This window comes from Panthera tigris, chromosome X, assembly GCF_018350195.1.
Source record: "Panthera tigris isolate Pti1 chromosome X, P.tigris_Pti1_mat1.1, whole genome shotgun sequence".
NCBI lineage: Eukaryota > Metazoa > Chordata > Mammalia > Carnivora > Felidae > Panthera > Panthera tigris.
This window is the reverse complement of record NC_056677.1, coordinates 50,520,626-50,540,786: the sequence shown is the minus strand read 5'-3', so window position 1 is coordinate 50,540,786 and position 20,161 is coordinate 50,520,626. Positions and strand designations below refer to the sequence as shown.

At 38.8% G+C, this 20,161-nt stretch overlaps 1 protein-coding gene across 1 annotated transcript in view; it reads left to right on the top strand.

Moving 5' to 3' along the window:
* ARHGEF9 (Cdc42 guanine nucleotide exchange factor 9) overlaps positions 1–20,161 on the top strand; it is a 188,886-nt gene that overhangs the window by 128,046 nt on the left and 40,679 nt on the right. The window contains exons 5-6 of the mRNA XM_042974958.1: positions 13,411–13,643; positions 18,952–19,081. Coding sequence (XP_042830892.1) covers positions 13,411–13,643; positions 18,952–19,081 — 363 coding nt within the window. The remainder of the gene's footprint in view (positions 1–13,410; positions 13,644–18,951; positions 19,082–20,161) is intronic.

Here is a 20,161-nt window from a genome sequence, read left to right as displayed (position 1 = left end):
AAGATAAATACAGAGAGGGAGGCAAACCATTAAGAGACTCCTAAATACAGAGAACAACCTGAGGGTTCCTGGAAGGGTGTTGCATGGGGGGTAGAGTTGGCCTAAATTGGTGATGGGCATTAAAGGAGGGCACTCATTGGGATGAGCACTGGGTGTTATATACAAGTGATGAATCACTAAATTCCACCCCTGAAATATAAATATATAAATAAATAAATATATATATATACACACACAAATATATAAATAAATATATATAAATATAAATATATATACATATATACATATTTATACATATATATTTATATATATAACAAACCATGCATAAAAGCACAGGAGGAGTATAACAAATATTATTGGTTGCTTGCTTAAACAAAAGCTTCATAAAAGCTAAAGTGAGTAGACAGAGGTACTTAGATATTGGCAATCAAATGTTGGGGGCTAATAAATTGAGACTGTTAGAAATGTCAAAGAAAAAATCCTAGAGGAGAACATAGGCAATAAGTAACCTCTTTGACATGAGCCATAACAGCTTCATACTAGATATGTCTCCTGCGGCAAGGGAAACAATAGCAAGGGAAACTGTTGTTATATAATCAAGATTAACATCTTCTGCACAGGAAAGGAAATAACAAAACTAAAAGGCAACCTAAACAAAACTAAAAGGAATGGGAGAAGATATTTGCAAATGACATATCTGATAAAGGGTTAGTATCCAAAATATAAAAGATTTATTAAACTCAACACCTGAAAAACAAATTATCCAGTTAAAAATGAGCAGAAGACATGAATAGGCATATTTTTCCAAAGAAGTCATACATATGGTGAACAGACACATGGAAAAATGTTCAACATCACTTATTATTAGGGAAATCCAAATCAAAGGTACAATGAGATATCACCTCACACATATCAGAATGACTATAATAAACACAGGAAATAAAAGATGTTAGCAAGGATGCAGAGAAAGAACCCTCTTACACTCTTGGTAGGAATGCAGATGGTGCAGTTTCCCTGGGAAACAGTATGGAAATTCCTCAAAATGTTAAAAATAAATTACCTCATCCAGAAATTGTACTACAAGGTATTTATGCAAAGGATAAAATATTACTAATTCAAAGGGATACATGCAACCCAAAGTTTATAGCTGCATTAGCAACAATAGCCAAATAATAGAAACAGTTCAAATGTCCATCAACTGATGAATGGATAAATAAGAAATGATACACACATGGACACACACACACACACACACACGCACACACAATGGAGTATTACACAGCCGTATAGAAGAATGAAACCGACTAGACTGAAGGAAGATGGCAGTGTAGGAGGACGCTGGGCTCACCACATCCTGCTGACCACTTAGATTCCACCCACATCTGCCTAAATAACCCAGAAAACCACCAGAAGACTAGCAGAATGGACTCTCCGGAGCCAGGCATAGACGCAAGGCACACAGACTAGGGTAGGAAGGGCGGAGAGGCAGTGCGCACTACACAGACTGGTGGAGGGAGCCAGGGTGGTGAAGGGGCAGCCAGCCCACCCCGCAAGGCAGAGCTCCCGAGTCTGTCTTGCAAAAGCTGAGGGGCCCGACTTCGTGAGTTCTGACAGCCAGCAGGACTTAACATCTGGAATGTTATAAGTCAACAGCTCTGCTCTGAGAGCGGGAGGGCTAGAGGACAATGGGAGGGAGAGTTGTTGAGCCCCGGAGGACAGAGCTCAGCTTGGCAGGGAACAAAGGCACTCACCAGCGCCATCTCCCTCACCCATCCCCCAGCCAAATTCCCAAAGGGAACCAGAACCCGTCATGGAACTTTCTTGCACCACGCAAACACCCAACAATGTGCTTCTGTGTATCCATGCCTCACAGGTTTGCCTCACTTCCAGTGCCATAGGGCCCCTCCGGAAGCAGACTACCGAAGGCAAAGCAAGCTGAGTCTGCCCCTCCCACCCCTGTGCACCTTGTGGATCCACCCCAGCTAATAGCCAGATCCCACTGAAGCAGCACCACAAGCCTGGCAGTGTGCAAGTAGCCCAGACAGGGGCCACACCACTCCACAGTGAGTCCTGCCCCTGGGAGAGGAGAAGATAAGGTACACACCAGTCTGACTGTGGCCCCAGCAGTAGGCTGGGGGTAGACATCAGGTCTGACTGCGGCCCCACCCACCAATGCAAGATACTCCAGACGGCACAAGGGAAGAGCCCTACAGTTCCACGCCACTCCAGGTACTATCCAAAATGACGAAATGGAAGAATTCTCCTCAAAAGAAACTCCAAGAAGTAGCAACAGCTAACGAAGTGATCAAAAACGATTTAAGCAATGTAACAGAAAAGGAATTTAAAATAATAGTCATAAAATTAATCGCTGGGCTTGAAAAAAGTATAGAGAACAGCAGAGAATCTATTACTACAGAGATCAAGGAACTCAGAAACAGTCAGGAGGACCTAAAAATGCTATAAATGAGCTGCAAAATAAAATGGAGGTGACCACAGCTCGGATTGAAGAGGCAGAGGAGAGAATAGGTGAATTTGAAGATAAAATTATGGAAAAAGAGGAAGCTGAGAAAAAGACAGATAAAAAAATCCAGGAGTATGACAGGAGAATTAGAAAACTAAGTGATATAAGTAAACGCAATAATGTACGCATAATTGGGATTCCAGAGGAGGAAGAGAGAGGGAAAGGTGCTGAAGGTACACTTGAAGAAATCATAGCTGAGAACTTCCCTGATCTGGGGAAGGAAAAAGGCACTGAAATCCAAAAGACACAGAGAACTCCCTTCAGACGTAACATGAGTCAATCTTCTGCACAACATACCATAGTGAAACTGGCAAAAGACAAGGATAAAGAGAAAATTTGAAAGCACCTAGGGATAAACATTCTCTACATATAAAGGGAGACCGATAAGGCTACTGACGGATCTACTGAAACTTGGCAGGCCAAAAAATCTGGCAGGAAATCTTCAATGTGATGAACAGAAAAAAATATGCAGCCAAGAATCCTTTACCCAGCAAGTCTGTCATTTAGAATAGAAGGAGAGATAAAGGTCTTCCCAAAGAAACAAAAACTGAGGAATTCTTCACCACTAAATTAGCCCTACAAGAGATCCCAAGGGGAATCCTGTGAGACAAAGTACCAGAGACATCACTACAAGTGTGAAACCTACAGACATCACAATGACTCTAAACCCATATCTTTCTACAATAACACTGAATGTAAATGGACTAAATGTTCCAATCAAAACACATAGGGTATCAAATGGATAAAAAAAAAAAAAAAACAAGACCCATCTATTTGCTGTCTACAAGAGACTCATTTTAGACCTGAGGACACCTTCAAATTGAAAGTGAGGGGATGGAGAACTATCATGCTACTGGAAGTCAAAAGAAAGCTGGAGTAGCCATACTTATATCAGACAAACTAGACTTTAAATTAAAGGCTGTAACAAGAGATGAAGAAGGACATTATATAATAATTACAGGGTCTCTCCATCAGGAAGAGCTAACAATTATAAATGTCTATGTGCCAAATATGGAAGCCCCCAAATATGTAAAACAATCACAAACATAAGCAATGTTATTAATAAGAATGTGGTAATTGCAGGGGACTTTAACACCCCACTTAAAGAAATGGGTAGATCATCTAGACACATGGTCAATAAAGAAACAAGGGCCCTGAATGATACATTGGATCAGATGGACTTGACAGATCTATTTAGAACTTGCATCCCAAAGCAACAGAATATACTTTCTTCTCGAGTGCACATGGAACATTCTCCAAGATAGATCACATACTGGGTCACAAAACAGCCCTTCATAAGTATACAAGAATTGAAATTATACCATGCATACTTTCAGACCACAATGCTATGAAGCTTGAAATCAACCATAGGAAAAAGTCTGGAAAACCTCCAAAAGCATGGAGATTAAAGAAATCTCTACTAAAGAATGAATGGGTCAACCAGGCAATTAGAGAAGAAATTAAGAAATATACGGAAACAAACGAAAATGAAAATACAACAATCCAAATGCTTTAGGATGCAGCGAAGGCAGTCCTGAGAGGAAAATACATTGCAATCCAGGCCTATCTCAAGAAACAAGAAAAATCCCAAATACAAAATCTAACAGCACACCTAATGGAAATAGAAGCAGAAGAGCAAAGACACGCCAAACCCAGTAGAAGAAGAGAAATAATAAAGATCAGAGCAGAAATAAACAACATAGAATCTAAAAAACTGTAAAGCAGATCAATGAAACCAAGAGTTGGTTTTTTGAAAAAACAAAATTGATAAACATCTAGCCAGGCTTCTCAAAAGAAAAGGGAGATGACCCAAATAGATAAAATCATGAATGAAAATGGAATTATTACAACCATTCCCTCAGAAATACAAGCAATTATCAGGGAATACTATGAAAAACTATATGCCACCAAACTGGACAACCTGGAAGAAATGGACAAATTCCTAAACACCCACACGCTTCCAAAACTCAATCAGGAGGAAATCGAAAGCTTGAGCAGACCCATAACCAGCGAAGAAATTGAATCAGTTATCAAAAATCTCCCAACAAATAAGAGTCCAGGACCAGATGGCTTCCCAGGAGAGTTCTACCAGACGTTTAAAGCAGAGATAATACCTATCCTTCTCAAGCTATTCCAAGAAATAGAAAGGGAAGGAAAACTTCCAGACTCATTCTATGAAGCCAGTATTACTTTGATTCCTAAACCAGACAGAGACCCAGTAAAAAAAGAGAACTACAGGCCAATATCCCTGATGAATATGGATGCAAAAATTCTCAATAAGATACTAGCAAGTCGAATTCAACAGCATATAAAAAGAATTATTCAACATGATCAAGCGGGATTCATTCCTGGGATGCAGGGCTGGTTTAACATTCACAAATCAATCAATGTGATACATCACATTAACAAAAGAAAAGATAAGAACCATATGATCCTGTCAATCAATGCAGAAAAAGCATTTGACAAATTCAGCATCCTTTCTTAATAAAAACCCTCAAGAAAGTCAGGATTGAAGGAACATACTTAAACATCATAAAAGCCATTTATGAAAAGCCCACAGCTAACATCATCCTCAATGGGGAAAAACTGAGAGCTTTTTCCCTGAGATCAGGAACACGACAGGGATGCCCACTCTCACCGCTGTTGTTTAACATAGTGCTGGAAGTTCTAGCATCAGCAATCAGACAACAAAAGGAAATCAAAGGCATCAAAATTGGCAAAGATGAAGTCAAGCTTTCGCTTTTTGCAGATGACATGATATTATACATGGAAAATCCGATAGACTCCACCAAAAGTCTGCTAGAACTGATACATGAATTCAGCAAAGTTGCAGGATACAAAATCAATGTACAGAAATCAGTTGCATTCTTATACACGAACAATGAAGCAACAGAAACACAAATAAAGAAACTGATCCCATTCACAATTGCACCAAGAAGCATAAAATACCTAGGAATAAATCTAACCAATGATGTCCAAGATCTGTATGCTGAAAACTATAGAAAGCTTAGGAAGGAAATTAAAGAAGATATAAAGAAATGGAAAAACATTCCATGCTCATGGGTTGGAAGAATAAATATTGTCAAAATGTCAATACTACCGAAAGCTATCTACACATTCAATGCAATCCCAATCAAAATCGCACCAGCATTCTCCTCGAAACTAGAACAAGCAATCCTAAAATTTGTATGGATCCACAAAAGGCCCCGCATAGCCAAAGTAATTTTGAAGAAGACCAAATCAGGAGGCATCACAATCCCAGACTTTAGCCTCTACTACATAGCTGTACTCATCAAGACAGCATGGTATTAGCACAAAAACAGACACATAGACCAATGGAATAGAATAGAAACCCCAGAACTAGACCCACAAACGTATGGCCAACTCATCTTTGACAAAGCAGGAAAGAACATCCAGTGGAAAAAGACAGTCTCTTTAACAAATGGTGCTGGGAGAACTTGACAGCAACATGCAGAAGGATGAAACTAGACCACTTGCTGACACCATTCACAAAATCAAACTCAAAATGGATAAAGGACCTGAATGTGAGACAGGAAACCATCAAAACCCTAGAGGAGAAAGCAGGAAAAAAACCTCTCTGACCTCAGCCACAGCAATTTCTTACTTGACACATCCCCAAAAGCAAGGGAATTAAAAGCAAAAATGAACTATCGGGACCTCATGAAGATAAAAAACTTCTGCACAGCAAAGGAAACAATCAACAAAACTAAAAGGCAACCAACAGAATGGGAAAAGATATTTGCAAATGACATATCGGACAAAGGGCTAGTATCCAAAATCTATAAAGAGCTCACCAAACTCCACACCCGAAAAACAAATAACCCAGTGAAGAAATGGGCAGAAAACATGAATAGACACTTCTCTAAAGAAGACATCCGGATGACCAACAGGCACATGAAAAGATGCTCAACGTCGCTCCTCATCAGGGAAATACAAATCAAAACCACACTCTGATATCACCTCACACCAGTCAGAGTGGCTAAAATGAACAAATCAGGAGACTATAGATGCTGGAGAGGATGTGGCGAAATGGGAACCCTCTTGCACTGTTGGTGGGAATGCAAACTGGTGCATCCACTCTGGAAAACAGTGTGGAGGTTCCTCAAAAAATAAAAAATAGACCTACCTATGCCCCAGCAATAGCACTTCTAGGAATTTACCCAAGGGATACAGGAGTACTGGTGCATAGGTGCACTTTTACCCCAATGTTTATAGCAGCACTCTCAACAATAGCCAAATTATGGATACAGCCTAATTGTCCATCAACTGATGAATGGATAAAGAAATTGTGGTTTATATACACAATGGAATACTACGTGGTAATGAGAAAGAATGAAATATGGCCTTTTGTAGCAACTTGGATGGAATTGGAGAGTGTTCTGCTAAGTGAAATAAGTCATACAGAGAAAGACAGGTACCATATATTTTTACTCTTATGTGGATCCTGAGAAACTTAACAGAAGTCCATGGGGGATGGGAAGAAAAAAAAAAGAGGTTAGAGGGGGAGAGAGCCAAAATATAAGAGACTCTTAAAAACTGAGAACAAACTGAAGGTAGATGGTGGTTGGAAAGGGGGGAGGGTGGGAGATGGGTATTTAGGAGGGCACATTTTTGGATGAGCACTGGGGGTTGCATGGAAACCAATTTGACAATAAATTTCACTTAAAAAAAAAGAATGAAACCATGAGAGGAGTAAAGATGATGGAGACATATGGCGACCCTAAGCTTTTCTGGTCCCTCAAAGACAGCGGTTTTTGAGGTCAGATTACTTGGAACACCCAGGAAATCGATTTATGGACTGGTAGAAGAAAACCCATTGATAACAATACCACAGTAGTGGGGAACTTTCATACCCCACTTATAGCAATGGAAAATAAACAGAAATGATTTTTTTTAATTTGTTTTAATGTTTATTTATTTTTGACAGAGAGAGAGACAGAGCATGAGCAGGGGAGGGGCAGAGAGAGAGGGAGACCCAGACTCCAAATGAGGCTCCAGGCTCTGAGCTGTCAACACAGAGCCCAACGCAGGGCTTGAACTCACAGACCGCGAGATCATGACCTGAGGCAAAGTCGGACGCTCAACCGACTGAGCCACCCAGGCGCCCCAACAGAAACGATTTTCTAAGCAGAATATCAACAAGAAACAATGGCTTTCTTACACCGTAAACAAAAATAAATTCAAAATGCATGAAGGACCTAAACGTGAGACAGGAACTCATCAAAATCCTAGAGGAGAGCATAGACGCCAAACTCTTTGACCTCAGCTATAGCAACTTATTACTAGACACGTCGCTGAAGGTAAGCAAAATGAAAGCAAACATGAATTATTGGAACTTCATCAAGATAATAAGCTTCTGCAAAGTGTAGGAAGCAATCAACAAAACTAAAGGGCAGCCTATAGAATGGGAAAATATATTTGCAAATGACATATATGTTAAAGGGTTAGTATCCAAAACCTATAAAGAACTTATCAAACTCCACACCCAAAAACCAAGCAACTTAGTTAAGAAGTAGGCAGAAGACATGAATAAAAACTTTTCCAAAGAAGACATCCAGATGTCTAACAGACACATGAAAAGATGCTCAACATCACTCATCATCAGGGAAATACAAATCAAAACCACAATGAGATACCATCTCACACCTTTCTGAATAGCTAAAATTAACAACAGAAGAAACAAAGAGTGTTGAGAAGGATTCAGAGAAAAGGGAATTCTCTTTCACTGCTTGTGGGAATGCAAACTGTGCAGCCACTCTGGAGAACACTATGGAGGTTGCTCAAAAAACTAAAAATAGAAATACCCTATGATCTAGGAATTTCACTGTTAGGTATTTACTCAAATGATACAAAAATACTGATTCAAAGCGGTACATGCACCCCAATGTTTATAGCAGCATTAGCTATAGTAGCCTAAGTCTGGAGAGAGCCCAAATGTCTACTGAGTGATGAATGGATAAAGAAGGTGCAGTATATGTACACAATGGAATATTACTCAGCCATCAAAAATAATGAAATCTTGCCATTTGCAATAATGTGGATGGAGGTAGAATGTATTATGCTGAGCACAGTAAGTCAATCAGAGAAAGACAACTATATGTTTTCACCCATATGTGCAATTTAAGAGACAAAACAGATGGACATATGGGAAGGGGGGAAAGAAAAGAAAGTGAAAGAAACCATAAGAGACTCAACAATAGAGAACAAACTGAGGGTTGATGGAGGGAGGCGAGTGGGAGATTGGCTAGATGGGTGATGGATATTAAGAAGGACACTTGCTGTGATGAGCACTTGGTGTTCTATATAAGTGATGAATCACTGAATTCTACTTCTGAAACTAATATTGCACTATATATTAACTAAAATATAAATTAAAAGAAGAATGAAATCTTGCTATTTGCAATAAGGTGGATGGAGTTAGAAAGTATTATGCTATATGACAAGGTCTGTCAGAGAAAGACAAACACTAAATTATTTCAGTCATATGTGGAAGTTAAGAAACAAGTCAGATGAACATGAGAAAAGAGAGAGAGGCAGACCATACAATGGACTCTTAGCTATAGAGAAAAAATGAGAGTGCTGGAGGGGATGGGGGTAGCGTGGGGGGAAGGGAGGGCTAAACAGGTGATGGGTATTTAAGGAGGGTAATTGTGATGAGAATTAGGTGTTGTATGTAAATGATGAATTACTAAATCCTATATGTGAAGCTAATATTACACTGTATGTTAACTAACTGGAATTTATATAAAATCTTGGAAGAAAAAAAAGCCTTTGGAATTTCTAAAAAAAAAAAAAAGAGGGAGAAAAAAAAGGAAGAGAGTTTTATCCAAGACCAAGTGAGTACAGCTGCACTGGATACACAATCTTCACAAGGAAGAGAGTGTTCCAGAGAAAAGTAATGTTTCATACAGGGTTATATATGTTTTTGTTACATCAAGAGTTACATGTCATCATGATGGAGGATATTTCAGAAAATTATAAACTTTATCTTATGGTTTTAGTATGTGCAAGGTTGCAGGCTTTAGAACTATGGGAATGGAACTTAGGGAGATTTTACTCTTATATTTAGTTTTAAATGTTTCTTTTTGGTTACTTACTACAAAGCAGATGTATAAGGTGTGCTCTGGGCAGAAACAGAACCTATGCTTTGAAGTTTTGTGAAGTTCTTCTTACCTTGATACAAGTAGAGCTTCCATGGGAACCTAGGAGCAGGGCCCACAAGCATTAAAAGTTGAAAATTTCCTTTATCGTTAGACAAGGAACAATAAACAAACCCCAAAACAGCATTAGTAAGGAAATAATAAAGATGGGAGCAGAAATAAATGATATAGAAACTAAAAAATTAACTAAATAGGTAACCAGATTTCCTATTAACTAAATAGGAAACCAGAAACTTGTTCTGAAAATATCAACAAAATTGATAAACCTTTAGCTAGACTCATCGAGAGAGAGAGAGAGAGAGAGAGAGAGAGAGAGAGAGGAATCAAACATAATCATAAATAAAAGAGGAAAAATAACAAAAAAACACCACAGAAATACAAATGATTGTAAGAAAATGTTATGAAAAATGGCATGCCAGCAGATTAGACAATGTAGAAGAAATGGATAAGTTCCTAGGAACATGTATCATACCAAATCTGAAACAGGAAAAAATAGAACATTTGAGCATACTAATTACTGGGAAGGAGATTGCATCAAAAAACTCCAGAACAAAAAGTTCAGGCTTCACAGGAGAATTCTACCAAATATTTAAAGGAGAGTTAATACATATTCTTCTTAAAGCATTCCAAGAAATAGAAGAATAAGGAAAACTTCTAAATTCATTCTATGAGGCCGGTATCACCCTTACACCAAAGCAAGATAAAGATGACAAAAGGGAGGGGGAGAGAGAGAGAGAGAGAGAGAGAACACAAACTACAGGCCAATATCCCTGATGAACATACATGCAAAAATACTCAACAAAATATCACCAAACCAAATCTAGAAAAATATTAAAAAATCATTTACCACAATCAAGTGGAATTTATTCCTAGGATGCAAGGATGGTTCTATATCCTCCAATCAACCAGGGTGATGCATCACATCAATAAGACAAAGGACAAAAACTATGATTGTTCCAGTAGATGCAGAGAAAACATTTGACAAAGCACAACATCCATTTATGATAAAAGCCTTCAGAAAAGTAGGTTTAGAGGGAACATACTTCAACATAATAAAAGCCATATTTGAAAACCCACAGCTTACCACATACTCACTGAAGAAAAACAAGGATGCCCACGCTCACCTTTTTAATTTAACATGTACTAGAAGTACTAGCCACAGCAGTTAGACAACACAGAGAAAGAAAATGCATCTGAATAGGTAAAGAAGTAAAACGTTCACTATTTGCATAAGACACTATATATAAAAAAAACTTGAAAGGCTCCACCAAAAACCTTGTAGAATTTATAAATAAATTCATTGAAGTTGCACTATGCAAAATCAATGTGTAGAAATCTGTTGCATTTCTGTACACTAATAATGAAGAGGCAGAGAAATTAAGAAAGCAATCCCATTTATAATTGCACCAAAAATAAAATACCGAGGAATAAACTAATCAAAGAGGTGAAAGACCTAACTCTGAAAACTATAAACATTGATGATAGAAGTTGAAGATGACACAAAGAAATGGAAAGACATTCTGTGCTCATGGATTGGAAGAATGAATATTATTAAAATGTCTGTACTGCCCAAAGCAATATACACAATTTAATGCAATCCCTATCAAAATACCAAGAGGATTTTTCACACAACTAGTACAAAAAAATCCTGAAATTTATATGGAACCACAAAAAAAAAAAAACCCTCAAATAGCCAGAGCAATTTTGAAAAAGAAAAGTGAAGCTGGAGTTTTTACAATTCCAGACTTCAAGTTATATTACAAAGTTATAGTAATAAAAACAGTATGGTACTAGAACAAAAATAGACAAATAGATCAATGGAACAGAATAGAAAACCCAGAAGTAAACCCATAAGTATATGGCCAATTAACCTTCGACAAAATAGGAAAGAATATACAATGGGAAAAGCACAGTCTCTTCAACAAATGGTGTTGGGAAAATTGGCCAACTACATTCAAAAGAATAAGACTGGGGCACCTGGTTGGCTGAGTTGGTTAAGTGTCCAACTCTTGATTTGGTTTCAGGTCATCTCACAGTTGTGAGATCGAGCCCTGTGTCAGGCTCCATGCTGAGGGTGGAGCCTGCTTAAGGTTCTCTCTCTCACGCATGCTCTCTCTCTCTCTCCTTTTCTCCCTCTTCCCCTTCCCCACTTGCATTCTCTCTCTCTCTCAATTAAAAATAAGTAATATTAAAAAATGGATTAAAGACCTAAATGTGAGACATGAAACCATAAAAAATCCTAGAAGAGAACACAGGCAGTAATGTCTCTGACATCAGTCAGAGCAACATTTTTCTAGATATATATCTCCTGAGGCAAGGGAATCAAAAGCAAAAATAAACTATTGGGACTACATCAAAATAAAACTTTTGCACAGCAAAGGAAACATTCAACAAAATTAAAAGGCTATCTCCTAAAAGGGAGAAGATACTTGCAAATGACATATCTGATAGAGGGTTAGTATCCAAAATATATAAAGAACTGATACAACTCAACATCCAAACAAACAATCCAATTAAAAAAATCTGCAGAATACATGAACAGATATTTCTTCAAAGAAGACATCCAGATGTCCAAGAGACACATGAGAAGATGCTCAACATCACTTATCAGGGAAATTCAAATCAAAACTACAATGAGTTACCACCTCACCCCTATCAGAATGACTAAAATAAAAAAAAAACACAAGAAACAACAGGTGTTGGTGAGAATGTAGAGAAAAAGAAACCCTCTTGCACTGTTGGTGGGAATGCAGACTGGTGCAGCCACTGTGGAAAAGTATGGAGGGTCTTCAAAAAGTTAAAATTAACTACCCTATGATCCAGTATCACAGTACTGGATATTTACCCCAAAATTCCAAAAACACTAATTCAAAGGGATATATGCACCCCTACATTTACAACAGCATTATTTACAATAGCCAATATATGGAAGCAGCTCAAGTATCCATCAACAGATGAATGGATAAGGAATATATGGGGTGTATATATACCATAGGCACACACACACACACACACGAATATTATTCACCCATGAAAAATGAAATCTTGCCATTTGCAGAGACATGGATCAAGCTAAAGGATATAAAATCTAGGAGAAAGAAAAATACAATATGATTTCACTCATATGTGAAATTTAAGAAAAAAACAAACAAATGAGCAACAGGAAAAAAGAGACACAAACCAAGAATCAGACTCTTACCTGCAGAGAACAAATTGATGGTTACTAGAGGGGAGATGGGTGGGTGGATAGGTTAAATAGACGATGGGGGTTAAGAAGTGTACTTATGATGAACACTGGGTGATGTATGGAATTGTTGAATCACTATACTGTACACCTGAAACTAATATAACGCTCTATGAGAACTATCTGGAATTAAAATAGAAACTTGAAAAAATAAACAATCCAGTGCCATAATTTTATTGCCATAGTATTTTCACTTTTGTCAGGGCCAGTGCCACATCAATACCCTTCTTTTATAGAATTTCATACTATTCCTACTTATTTTCTCTATACAAATGTTTACAGTTTGTCTACTTCCCAAATAATTCCTTTATTTCTATTATTAAATTTTGAATCAATTTAGGAAAGATAGATATTGTTATTTTAACATTCTACGTAAGGACAGGATCTGTTTTTTTCATTTCTCCAAAACTTCTTTGGAATTCTCAGTACCCTTTTCTTCCTCTCCATTTTTCCTGTGCTCATAGCAAGATGGATTCTGGATATACTCTGAGTACTGTAACAACCACCTGGACGCCTGCATGGAACTCTCCAAACTGATGAAGGACAGCCGCTACCAGCACTTCTTTGAGGCTTGTCGCCTCTTGCAGCAGATGATCGACATTGCTATTGATGGATTCCTTTTGACTCCAGTGCAGAAGATCTGCAAGTATCCTTTACAACTGGCTGAGCTCCTCAAGTATACCGCCCAGGACCATAGGTAAAGGATAGAGGGAAGCAGGAGTTAGGGAGATCCTTGTCTACATGTTGGTCTTTATTAAGAATATATGTCTTTTAGCCATTTATGAGTTTCTGTTAGCTTATCTGCACAATGGAATGATGATTTTTTTTTTTTTTGCTTACCTCAAAGGGTTATTGTGTGTGTAAAGCAAGGGAACACTTATGAGAGTCTCTTATAAAGCTGTAAAACAGTATACACACACACAAAAACAGTATGCATCATCATTACTACACAACTTAGACCCTGCCTTCAGGGAGCTCAGCTGGATCCTTAGTCCTGAGTTTAGCCAAGTGAATCAATCCAGATGGAATGATTGCTCAACTATTTATTCCACTTTGTTTGATAGATTCAATATCCTAATAACAGCCTACATAACTTGTTCTCACCTTAGATTTCTTCTGCATGGCTATATCCCTGGTAATCTTTAGTCCTTTCCACCCTCCTCTGCATCATCCCAACTGTACCTTCCCCTTAGACCTAGAGCATGACTGGGGGAAAATAGACTTGAGTCTTCTCCTGAAGTATTTGTTTTTGTTTTTGTTTTTGTTTTTTGTTTACAATTTTTCAGTATTTGCAAGAAAACCAACCCCAAAATGACCAAGAAGCTTATCTCTCTCTGACTGGAAATGACCTACCAGCAAATGAACCTACCAGTAAGGTATATGCTGAGAGTCATCTCCAACAATGAGTGAACCACCCCCCACCCTCACATGCTTTACTTTATGAGCTAAAGCCCTCAGCCTTGTTATAACCTGCCTTTAATTAGTATTAAATCCCTGACCTTAGACTTATTAATTCAGCTCTCTTCCCAACTGAACCCTCCAAGAAGAAAAATGACCTTTGTCCAATTTCCCTTAGCTTTCTAATTCTCATTAGACCCACTTTCTACTTTTCTACTTCCTACTTTCATTTGGCTCCATTGCCTGGTTTCCTTGGAGCTGACTCCAGACGTAGTTGCATAAAGCCACGGATATTGGCTAGTTGGTTTTGTTTATGTTAATCTCAAAGCCAATCCCTGGGTTCATTCTTAAGCTGATGTTGTTTGTTTAGCAAATCATGGGTCATGTGCATCAATAGCTCTGGAGCCTTGGACAAATTTCAAACTTGAATCTAAATGTGTTAGTACTAGACTCTCCCTTTGTGTGTGAATACCACCAGTGTAGCTCTGCCTGCCATGCTGTGTTGGCTATGAGGGAGGCAGGTTGTGAAGGACCTCACAAAAGAGGACTCTGTTCCCTCCTCCCTAAGTCTGTTTATTACCTGGGGATTGGTGGGCATCATCATTAGACATGAAATTTGGAAGGACTAAATGTTATTTTAAAATGCTTACTACAGACCATTGCCAGAATGGGGTCCCACGTTTTCTAAGGATACAGTTTCTTGTGAGAGCTAATAGGACACTGAAGAACTCCCACTAAAATTAGTACATTTAAAAAATAAAAATGGAAAATATGTATGGCACCTGAAATGTAAAGGCCTTTAAAGGAAGGTCTTCTAGTCAGATTTTCTCATTTTATGGCTGGAAGGACTGAGGCCCAGAGAACAAATATGTGTGGCAAGTCAGGGACACAAAGTGTGGACAGTGTTCTCAGAACTTAGCTTTGTAAAGAGCCCTCCAGATAATTTTCATGCCCAAGAAGGTTTATAAACCATTGAACTAGCCAGTCTGGAATGTCTCTTGCAGATCTACCAGCCCATGATGTCATGAGCCTAAATGACCTCCACAGTTATACTTCATGGTGCTAAGTGACCAGAAGCAATCACTATTGTACTTAAATCTCAGAGGAGCAACTGGGATATTCAAAGAGTGTTTCTCAAATGTTTTTATATTACAGCTCATCTCTCACCTACTTCTGAGTACCTATTTCATGGAATATAGCAGGAGGTTCTAAAAATCATACTTGTGGACTGATATTAATAGATAAATTATATGTTGCATAATTGTTTTTAAGAGCCCCAGAAAGACATTTCAAAACATAGCCAAAAGCTATGTAAGTTTATTAAGCCAAAGCAACCACAGGCCCTTATTTGGTTTAGTGGGGTCTAGTAAGATAGGATATCTGCAAGGGACTTGCTATCCCTGTGCTCCTTCACCTTGTGACAAGAACCCCTGTCTCAAGGCCGTCTTTCCCTCTGGGTCCCTGGCCCCCTCTTTTTCTATGTACTGGGTTCCAGAGTGCTGATAGAGTGGCTCAGGCATTGGCAGGGCACATGAATCACTGTCTTCCTTCAGAGTGATCTGTTGGGCCCAGCATTACCCCCAGGCCAGGGGCCACCTCTTTTGGCAGCTATCAGGAAGCTGTATTGAGATGACAGCTCCTGCAATGCATGTCGGAGTAGCTTGGATTTGAAGTCAATTAGAGGCTGCTTCCAGCTTGAAGGCTTCTTCAGATAGGTATTCAGATAAGGAGGTCTGAAATTCAGGCAGTCAGAGTGGCCTCTAAGGGATAAGATTCAATGGATGGATAGTAATAAGTAGATAATAATACTGCCTTTGCTTGCAGAAGGGTGATGTGTCCCCACTCAGCCATCCAACCTTCCTTAAGCTGACAGGAAGGAAGACTGTATATAACAGGGAGGTTAACTGACATATCTGGAACAAGACTATCTTGGTTCAGTAGATCTCATCAAGAAGCTGGGCCCAGACCTTTTCTGAAGGCCTGGGGGCTCTGAGAAGGGTTCAGGCAAGACCACAACTATTCACTTCTTTTCTCACCCACTCCTAAAGCTAGTGGGGCAGGTTAAAAATGGGGACATATCCCCCTCTAACCATTGTAAGAAAGACAGCCAGCTAAATATGGCAAAGGTTGACTGACAGTATGGCAGAGTGACAGTAATGAATCCATGGCTAGGTAGTACATGGAGTCAGAGGTAATAGGCATTCTCATGCCAGTGCTGTCCAATGGAACTTTCTACAATAATGTAAATGTTTTATACCTGTTCTGTCCAATGTAGTAGCCACTGGCCATGCATGGCTATTGAGTACTGAGAAATGTAGGTGGTTCAACTGAAGTACTAATATTTGATTATATTTAATTTTAAATAAATGTGGCTATCGGATACCATATTGGACATAAAGCTTTATGTTTTACCTTCCCAAAAGTGGCTTAAGCCATTTTCCTGATGCCTCAAACCAGAAAGAGGAATAGCATGGGAGACATTAAATGGGCCCAAAGTACAGGGGTACTTATTTATGTCAGCATCTTCTACACTGCAGCTGCCCTTTCTGTTATCACCCTATTCTCTTTCCAAATGGCAAGCTCAGGTAGTCTTTCCAGGGAGAAATTTTAATAGTCATACAGAGTCCAATAGATTGCCCATAGGCTGGAGCAAGTAACTGTAAAAGGATGAAATATAACAGGAACAAATGTAAGGTTTTATAATTGGGTCTAAGAAAGTAAGAGGGAGATGTAGAGTTCAAGGACAGACCTAGAGAGATTCAGCTTATAGATAGCATATTAAATTTTTTTAATGTTTATTTATTCTTGAGAGAGAGGGGGGATGTGGAGTGGCAGAGAGAGAGGGAGACACAGAATCTGAAGCAGGCTCCAGGCTCTGAGCTGTAAGCACAGAGCCAGACATGGGCTTGAACTCATGAATTGCAAGATCATGACTTTGGTTGGTCAGTAAGATTGGATGCTTAACCAAACTAATCCACCCAGGTGCTCCAAGACAGCATATTTTAAACAGACTTAGGAAGCATTAGTCAACCATGAGTTCAATATAAGTCAGCAGTAGGACCCAGAAGAAAAACTGATAATAGCTAACATTTATTAAGGCTCAGAATAAGGGTTTGTTGTTGTTGTTGTTGTTGTTGTTGTTGTTTTAACAAAGTTGTGTTGAGGCAGAATAAACTGATTAGGAGGTGTAGTGACTATCTGGTCACTGGAGGTAATAAAATGAAGTAGCATTTGAAGACTATGGTCTGGTAGGTGTTCAGAGAACACATGGAGGCCAGCTAAGAGGAGGTGCTGCATAATGTCTGCCTTAGCAGTTAGAATTACCTTCCCTGTGCCTATGATTGGTCAACCATCTTACACTTCAAAGATTTAGGAAAGGAAATGTTACTGGGTATCTTTTTTCCCCCTCCTTTCTTCTTTCAAATTGGTGCTGGGACAGTGAGCAGATTAATGACCACAAAATATGTTCAGCTTTTTTTTAAAGTAAAGGTTAGTTAAGACTGATTCATAACTCATCCTCTTACCCTCTCAGTCTATTAAATCTCCACCAAATGACTGGGATATCATTTCCAATCTGCCTTTCACAGGAGCCATTTGATTGGAAATCAGATCAGACAAGCAGAGAAAACTGGCCAGGGTGGTATAACTTTCGACAAGTAGGCCATCCACAGTCCCGGGAAACTAGGCCTAAAGGTTGCACTTTGATTTGTATTAATAATACTGCTACTTTTACTATAAACCAAGAGTAAAACAATTTATATAGATGACTAAACCTTCAACAAACACTACTATAATTATCCCCATTTCACATATGAGGAAACTGAGTCATTGAGAGAGTTGTGAGAATTGACAAAGGCCATACAACTAGTCAGTGACAAAACTAGCATTTGAGCCCAAAGAGTCTGGCTCTGGAGTCTATTCTTAACCACTATGCTACATCCTATCCTTATATCATACTAGAAGAAAAGAGTGGATATTATTTCACAGTGACTTTTGGCAGAGTTCCCTAGAAATAAGTGATAGAAAGTATGGTAAAGTTCTGGACCATGCCATGAATAATGCTGCTTTCTTGATTCTTGACTGGTTATATCAGACTGGACACAAAAATAATGCTCTAAAAAAAGATAGGGGTCTATTTCCCTTTCCTGTAAACAAAAGTCTACAGGTAGGCAGTCCATGACTGCTATGGTGCTCTGTGGTCATCAGAAACTTGGGTTCTTCCCAACTTTCTGTTATCATATCCCTAGGAGAAGGAACCTTGTCCCTATGGTCCAAGATGGCTGCTAGAACATCAACCATCACATCTGCATTCCAAGCATCAGGATTGAGAAAGGGCCAAAGAAGGGTATGCTATCTTCCTTAAAGGAGGTTTCTGAAAATTTCTGCCCAAAATTTCTATTTACCTATCACTGGACTAGTTACATAATCACCCCTTACTATAAGAAATATAGAAAATATAATCTTTTACTCCATGTGGCATGGGTTCCATCTGAAAATCAGGGCTCTGTTACTAAGTAAGAAGAGAGGAATGGACTTTAGGGTTGGTACCCAACAGTTGGTTCTCTAGCACATTGATTTACTGAACTTGTACTTTTGTGTCTTCACAGTGACTACAGGTATGTGGCAGCTGCTCTGGCTGTCATGAGAAACGTGACTCAGCAGATCAATGAGCGCAAGAGGCGTTTGGAGAATATCGACAAGATTGCCCAGTGGCAGGCATCTGTCCTAGACTGGGAGGTAGGATCCTTATCAACAGGGGCATTGTAGAGTCTGAATAGCTCATCTAGAACATCACATCTTAGCCACAGATGGATGAAAAGAAATTAAATATGAAGAGCAGCAGAAAGGATTTAGATTAGAGCCAAGGAAAAACTTTCTACTACTGAGAAGTGTTGTGTACTTCAATGGCTTTATAAGAAGGTTGGAGAAATCTTTGAGACAACACTTCATTAATAAATGAAAGGTTCATCTCTTTGGGTGTTGCCAGGAAATAATTGGATTGACTCAATAGACTTTCAAGCCTCTTTCCAGCCCTGGAGTTTTATCACCACCAGATAAAAACTTGGATAAGTAGTATGTTCTAATTCACTCCCAGACACAGACTATAAGGTTGGTTCTCTGGTGCAGGCCAGTCAACATACTTCTTTTTCTATTGGTGAGATTACCTCATCCTGACACATTTTACAAGGTCTACCCAAGCTTGCACACTTGAAGTGAAGGTTCTCACTCCTGCACTATTGACAGACCAAATTATCTTTTTTATCATCTGCATATAAAAATAATTCCTGAAAGCCTTCCATTTCATTAGAAACAGCCACTTCTCTGAACTCAGGAAGTCTTCAGTGGCTAAAGTCACTAAAGCCTTCATTTCTAGATATTCACTTGCAGAGGATATATACAACCTAACAAATAAATGGAGATTTTTTTATTCTGTAATGTCACTGCTCTGTTGAGGTTCTTGGGTTTCTGTTCAATAGAAACAGCTGTGAATTATAAGGACTCACAGGTATGTGTGTTGAGTATACCATTTAGTGTTTGTCTCTTTTGCCCACCAAAAGAACTGGGGTAATGACATTTTACATTTATCTCAGACCCAAGTTGTGAAATCTGACAGTCCACAGGCTAACATAACCAAGATGGGAGAGGCTGGAAATGCTACCAAGGAGGGGTCAGCAATATTAAGCTTCATAGTCACAGTGTACAAGTTGAGCCAGTTCCCTGTTCCACTTGCCTCAACTGAGGTATAATTTCCTGTGATTGAGAGGTAGTAGCTCCCTAAAATTTCAAGCAGTTTAGCATATTCTAAAGAGATTAAGT